This window comes from Gymnoscopelus braueri (assembly GCF_963280865.1).
Source record: "Gymnoscopelus braueri genome assembly, chromosome: 17".
Lineage (NCBI taxonomy): Eukaryota > Metazoa > Chordata > Actinopteri > Myctophiformes > Myctophidae > Gymnoscopelus > Gymnoscopelus braueri.
The window spans coordinates 48,616,517-48,624,043 of record NC_137617.1 but is presented as its reverse complement, the minus strand read 5'-3'; the positions used below and the strand labels follow the sequence as shown (position 1 = coordinate 48,624,043).

General features: G+C 40.1%; 1 protein-coding gene across 1 annotated transcript in view; it reads left to right on the top strand.

Moving 5' to 3' along the window:
• Window positions 1-7,527, top strand: part of LOC308105207 (kelch-like protein 21) — a gene marked incomplete at both ends in the record, with an annotated part of 33,801 nt that continues 26,274 nt past the window's right edge. Inside the window, 5 exons of the mRNA XM_080455842.1 lie at window positions 1-84; window positions 2,920-3,174; window positions 5,433-5,567; window positions 5,990-6,091; window positions 7,094-7,288. Of these exons, the coding sequence (XP_080311968.1) occupies window positions 1-84; window positions 2,920-3,174; window positions 5,433-5,567; window positions 5,990-6,091; window positions 7,094-7,288 (771 nt within the window). The remainder of the gene's footprint in view (window positions 85-2,919; window positions 3,175-5,432; window positions 5,568-5,989; window positions 6,092-7,093; window positions 7,289-7,527) is intronic.

Below are 7,527 nucleotides of genomic sequence, written 5' to 3'. Positions count from 1 at the left end.
ATGGCTGACAACATCCTGGATGCTGCTGCCTGCCAGAAAGAATCACAGGCTGCCAAGAGCATGAGACTGGACTGCACTGACAATGTGTGTGTGTGTGTGTGTGTGTGTGTGTGTGTGTGTGTGTGTGTGTGTGTGTGTGTGTGTGTGTGTGTGTGTGTGTGTGTGTGTGTGTGTGTGTGTGTGTGTGTGTGTGTATCTGGGACTCCCTCTTTCTGTGGTGTTTCGCCCTGGTGGGCGTGGTTATATGCCTATATAAACTTAATCCTAACCTCACAGAAAATATGCCTGAACTCACTGGTTCCCAAACCTTTTTTGAGCTTGTACATCTGCTATTTTCACTACTTCTAAAGTTTAAAAAAAAATGAATTTAGATTTTTTTAATTAATAATTGTAAAAACATTTACATTTACTTAACCTAACCTCAAAACCACACCCACCTGGGTGAATCACCTGGGAAAGAGGGAGTCCTGTGTGTATCTAATGCTGGGGTTCGATATAGAAGTCCAGCACCACACCTAATGGCCTTGCACGGCCCAGCACCCACAATATCTCCTGATTCCACAGCACAATAGCACCCCCCCTCTCAAATCCACAGCTATGCGTAGCCAACCCGATCTCCAGAGATTACCGTAACATTGCACGGAACGAGTGCACTTCATTCCGTGGATAGCCGCCTCGGAACTCCCGAATTGCGTGCATATGGTACGGCGCTGCCTTTGTGACAAAACCATTTCGGAGGCGCGCAGTCACAGGCGAATTGTCACCCCGTGAAGGACCACCGAGGGAGCTAAGGCGACCGAGTTGCCGTCCTGAACGGTGTGACATTCGCCTGTGCCTACTCAGCGCCGTTTGAGTTATGTACCGATAGGCACAGAATCGTAAATTTTATTGTGCGGACTGCTCTGCTTCCGGGTTTTTCCGTGTTGCGAGTAGTAGCCTCCTTTAACAATGGCATACAGGTTTTACACGAGTCGTTCCTCCCGCCCCCCCCCCAACCCCATCAGTCTGTCTCACAGCTGTGCTAAATAAATGGCATGAATGTGTTAGACCTCAACAAACTTGGTGTGAAATTCGAGAGAGAGAGAGAGAGAGAGAGAGAGAGAGAGAGAGAGAGAGAGAGAGAGAGAGAGAGAGAGAGAACAAAATGGTTCGTTACGAACAAAATGGACCCTTACAGGTCTGTAAGTGTAAACCCAGAGTGTAAAAATGGAACCAAACAGAGAGTCGTTGTAAACAAATCACAGCAAATCCAGCCCAAAATATATATACAAATAAAAACAAAGATCACAGCAAACTATAATGAAGTGTACATGTTCTGAAGTCCTGGAGGAGAGCAAATACAGTCCAGTTTGGAATTGCAGCCACCTGTAGGTACTCTTTTAGAGCGCTTTAGAAGGAGAGTAGGGTTTTACACTCCTTTACGGCTTTTGGTAGTGCGTTCCAAATCTTTGTGGCATAGCAAGAGAACCAATTTGAACCCTTGTTAGTGCCAACAAGGAGTTGGCATTAGCCCAAGGAGTGGTTTTGGTGCAAAACAAATGCTTGCAATGGATTCAGAATCATATCAATCAAAAAACCTAGTTTGACCCCTCACATGCTACTTAAAGCAGAATTGAATTATTTATGTATTTATTTATTTCCTGCATAAGGTTAAGGGTACCCCAACTTTCAGCAGCTGTCACAAATTCCCCTAGGGAAATTGAATTAAAATCTTTATGAGATGTGTTTCTAGACACCTTTACAAACACATTGGTGAAGACATTTCTTGGTAAGGAATTTATTCCAGGTTTTGACATTATTCTGATAATATTCCCTGACTAATAGTTGCTAATACTGTCTCATGATGTGCTTGATAAAGATGTGATTATGCTGTCTCTCTGTCATACGTGTTCATTACAGGTAACATACTAACAACCATAACTATATGACCATGTATTCATTACAGGTAACATACTAACAACCATCACTATATGACCAGTTATTCATTACAGGTAACATACTAACAACCATAACTATATGACCATTTATTAATTACAGGTAACATACTAACAATCATAACTATATGACCATTTATTAATTACAGGTAACATACTAACAATCATAACTATATGACCATTTATTAATTACAGGTAACATACTAACAACCATAACTATATGACCAGTTATTAATTACAGGTAACATACTAACAATCATAACAATATGACCAGTTATTAATTACAGGTAACATGCTAACAATCATAACTATATGACCATTTATTCATTACAGGTAACATACTAACAATCAGAACTATATGACCAGTTATTCATTACAGGTAACATGCTAACAATCATAACTATATGACCAGTTATTAATTACAGGTAACATACTAACAATCATAACTATATGACCAGTTATTAATTACAGGTAACACACTAAAAATCATAACTATATGACCATTTATTCATTACAGGTAACATGCTAACAATCATAACTATATGACCATGTATTCATTACAGGTAACATACTAACAATCATAACTATATGACCAGTTATTCATTACAGGTAACATACTAACAATCATAACTATGTGACCAGTTATTAATTACAGGTAACATACTAACAATCATAACTATATGACCAGTTATTCATTACAGGTAACATACTAACAATCATAACTATATGACCAGTTATTAATTACAGGTAACATACTAACAATCACAACTATATGACCATTTATTCATTACAGGTAACATACTAACAATCATAACTATATGACCAGTTATTAATTACAGGTAACATACTAACAATCACAACTATATGACCATTTATTCATTACAGGTAACATACTAACAATCATAACTATATGACCAGTTATTAATTACAGGTAACATACTAACAATCATAACTATATGACCAGTTATTCTATTCACTCCTACAGGCTGGTCCAACAAAGGGAGCCTGCAGTTCAGCCCCCTGTCCTCTGGGTGGTGACGTTGCTCTTCAGGAGGACACCTCCAGTGTACCTCGACTCTACCCACAGCAGACTCAGGGGCTCTCCAACCACTACAAGTTCTTAGAGGGTCTCAACAGGCTGCGTCTCAACAGTTCCTTGTGTGATGTGATCCTGTGCTGTGAGGGACAGGAGGTCCCCTGCCATCGTTCTGTACTGGCCTCCTTTAGCTCTTACTTTGAGGTAAGTAATACACACATCTAATTGACCTGCTGGCATTGTTAAGGGAATGACATTTTAATTCTGCCTTGGCTTTCATATGATCCGAACATCATGCTATATCCAATCGATTCATTGTTGTCTCAATGTAAACTATAATAGTACGCTCCTCTGAGTGCAAGTCTTACAAATTATTGACCCAAGTCATAGCCAGTCATAGCCAATATCCCATTCCAGGAATGGAATATGAAAAATCTGACTGATACATCTTGATCACATGACCTTAGAGGTAATGTGTACCGATTTGCCCTATTAGGAATAATAGGGCATAGAAGTGGTGGCTTTTTTTGTGTAGTGCCATCGATAGAAAACCCATTGATTTTTGAAAATATTCATATAAATTGTTTTAAGCCTGGGACCAAGCCATCCAGGCTCCTGGTGAATCATGACCATAAAAAAATGTGATTCTCTGTCAAAATTATTTGAATATTTAATTATGTTATAATATAACATCATTTGAAAAACGGCAACAAAAAAAGGGTATTTATTAAATATAGTATATAACAGTTATATACTATATTTAAAAAACCTTTTATTGTTGCCGTTTTTCAAATATGTTTCGAAACAGAAGTGCCTGGATTGCTTGATTCCAGGCTTAAAATATTTTATATGAATATTTTTGGAAATCTCTATAGACGCACGTGCGCAGCTCGTGGTCCAAAGAAACCGACCGCTCATTAGATGCAAGGTAAAAGTGGTCACAGCACTCACGTGTAAAAATGCATCCCATCAAACTTTCAGATGCTGTTTTCCTCCCAGTGTGGAGGAAGAATTGGTTTATGATGGATGTTTACTGTGATCTCACGCTCTTGAAACATATATACCTTGGTTTATGTCAGGGGTCTTCAACAGGGGGTCCGGGACCTCTAGGGGGTCCTCAGAGTTACTACAGGGGCTGTGAGCTTATAGATCGGCTATTTTTGGCAAAGAGGTATAGGTGTAGAGGGGAAAAAAGAGCAGACCAAGTAAACCAAAAAAAGTTGAATCTGAAACACAATTTTATACAATATCCTGTTTCATCGCTCTCTCTCCCTGCTTCATCTCTCTCTCAGCTAGGGGGTCCTTGGCCTGAAAACGTTGAAGACCCCTGGTTTATGTTGTGTTTAAACAATTATAGCGATTCTCAAAGCAGTTGTCCCCCAAACCCCCCCGCCTCCAGTCGCCCAGGGAGCGCTCGCTTCGATCATGCTCGCTACGATCACACCACCAGAGCCTGCTTGATCAATTATGCTGCAAAGTTTCACGCCGATGGTTCCAACGGAGATTAGATAGGACAGACAGGGGCAAGAACACCGTCTCTGGCTTTTTGGCCTCTGGCCGTCTGGTCTGGCGGCCGCGAATACATTAAAGGTTCGATGACATTCATTTTCACTTTTTTAATTTGTTATGTTTTTTTGGGGGTTTTATGACCTAAATTACACCCAAAAAATCTGAACTTTGAACATTCAGTGGATTTTCTGTGGTCTGGGGTTTTCTGAATAATTAGGCTGAAAAGTAATCTGAGCTTGGCCCTTCGACAGTGAGGTCACAGTCAATTAATCCCGCCCACTCTCCTCCTCGCCCCTCCCCTCCCCTATCCTTTCCTTTGGGGGGGGCGGAGCAGAGGCGATGATTGACAGGCAAAATCCCTCACCAGCGACACCCGCAGGCAAAGATTTCTTTTTTCATTGCAGTTGAAAAGGCTTTAGAAATGTGAGACAAAAACACCTACAGTGAATCACTGGAGTGGAATTTTCAGTTAAAACTTTTTGTACACGTTTGAAGGACCAGGACAAAGACTCTGAATGTGGTGTAAACATGAATGTCATGATACCTTTAAGTAAGGCCTAAACCAGTGGTTTTCAACCAGTGGTCCTTGGGGGGGGGGGGTACCAGGGGGTCCCCAGCAAAATTAGTTAACATAGCGTCACAATCATTTTAACCGACTTAGCTTTGGCTATTCAAAAATAGCAGATCTACAAGCTCACTATGAGCTTGTAGATCTGCTATTTTTGAAAAAATTTGAACATTTTTGCATATCTTTGAATATTTATCCTTTTTTAAAGCGAACATTTTTAACTCAAATCTTTGCTTCTGGGGGTCCCTGGCACAAATCATTTTCAGATGGGGGTCCGCGGCCAAATGTATATCAATTTAGGGGTCCATGGCATGAAAAGGGTTGAAAACCACTGGCCTACCAATGAACACTCCAAGCCAACCATTCTGTTTTTCAACCTTCACAGGCCATGTTTACATCAGACATGGTGGAGTCCACAGAGGAAAGGGTGACCATCAGAGGAGTGGAGCCTCAGATGATTGGATTGCTGGTGAACTATGCCTATACATCAAAGGTGTACATCTCTACTGATAATGTTCAGGTAACGTATTATCATCATAAACCATATTCATCTTCTCCATGTTTGTCCTATACATCAGTAGTTCTCAAACGTTTTTGTGCCAAGGACCCCCAAATTGATATATAGTTGACCCCCATCTGAAAATGTTTTGCGCCAGGGACCCCCAGAAGAGAAGTATTATGGAAAAAAATATCCTAATAATTCAAAAGTTTCCAAATATTTTCGATATTATTCTAGAATCTTCAAAAACAATAGCAGATCTACAAGCTCACAGTGTGGCACGTGTAGATCTGCTATTTTTTAATGTCCAACATATAAATGGATACACATAAATGCTACATTAAACTACTCTTGCTGTGGACCCCCTGGAACCACCTCAAGGACCCCACTTTGAGTAACCAATGCTATACATCACAGCAGACATTTTGTTTAATTTGTTCTAGAACCTGCTGGCAGCATCAGACTTGTTGGACGTCAAGGCTGTTGGAGAGGCCTGCGATGGATACATGAAGCGGCAGCGTCACTGGAATGCCACTACCCCTTCGGTAAACAAAAAAGGAAACATTATGTATATTTTGTAGGGGTGTCAGAAAAAATCTATTCGAATATGAATCGCGATTCTACTGTTGGACGATTCAGAATCGATTCTCTCATGCCAGCAGACTGGAGTAGATCCTGAAATCCTATGTTTTTGAATCAAGAATCGTTTTGAATCGAGAATCGTTTTGAATGGAGAATCGTCTGAATCGGAAAAAAACGAGAATCGTTTGTTTTGAAAAAATCGGGAAAGAAACGGAATCGTGACCCCAAGAATCGGTATCGAATCGTGAGATAGCAGAAGATTCACAGCCCTAATATTTTGCCCCCCTCTGTTTTCTTTACTCTGGGGGCACCACCTCCTTTTTTGTGTAGAAACCAGAGGTGTAAAGTAACTATGTACATGTGCTCAAGTACTGTACTGTAGGATTTTTTGTTTTGCTTTACTGGAGTATTTCCCATTTTCTGTACTTTTTACTTCTACTCCACTACATCTCAGAGGCAAATATTGTACTTTTACTCCACTACAATTATTTGACAAATGTAGTTACTAGTTACTTTGTAATTATCAATGATTATATTATAAAAACATACAGTAACCACTTTAGCCCTGTTTTATACATAGGCTCTTTGAAAATAGCAGATCTACAAGCTCACAACGCGTCGCATCGCGACACGTTGTGAGCTTGTAGATCTGCTATTTTCAAACATTCTAGTAATTTTACTTTTGATACTTTAAGTACACTTTGATGCCAATACTTTTGTACTTTTACTCAAGTACATTTTTAATTCTGGACTTTTACCTGTAACAGAGTATTTCTAAAGTGCAGTATTGATACTTAAGTAAAATATCTGAGTACTTTTTCCACCACTGGTAGAAACAGGAACTCGGTTTGATGACATTTCACAAGGTGCACAAGGACAGCTTTCAAGCCACAGTAACCAGATCAGCAACATGACTCACAGATGAAGATTTATAAATCTCTCTGGATGTTGTCGTTGCATTTCAGGATTACGGCAGCAGTGGAATACCACAGAACATTAAGTTTGTGGACATGAAGGACATCTACCATCCCAAGAAGGTCTTAAAGGGTCTCAACAGGCTGCGTCTCAAGAATATCTTGTGTGATGTGATCCTGTGCTGTGAGGGACAGGAGGTCCCCTGCCATCGTTCTGTACTGGCCTCCATTAGCTCATACTTTGAGGTAAACACACATCTATTGACCTGCTGTTCTGCCTTGGCCTTTATGTGAACCGATTCTATATCCAATCAATTAACCCTTTAAGACTGGGAACGCATCTGTCTAACCACTTTAACCATTATTTCATACTTTGGCTATTAAAAAATGGCAGATCTACAAGCTCATAGTGTCCTATCTACAAGCTATCTACAAGCTCAGGATTTCAAATTGGCAAGAGTAATCCCTCTGCATAAAAAAGGAAG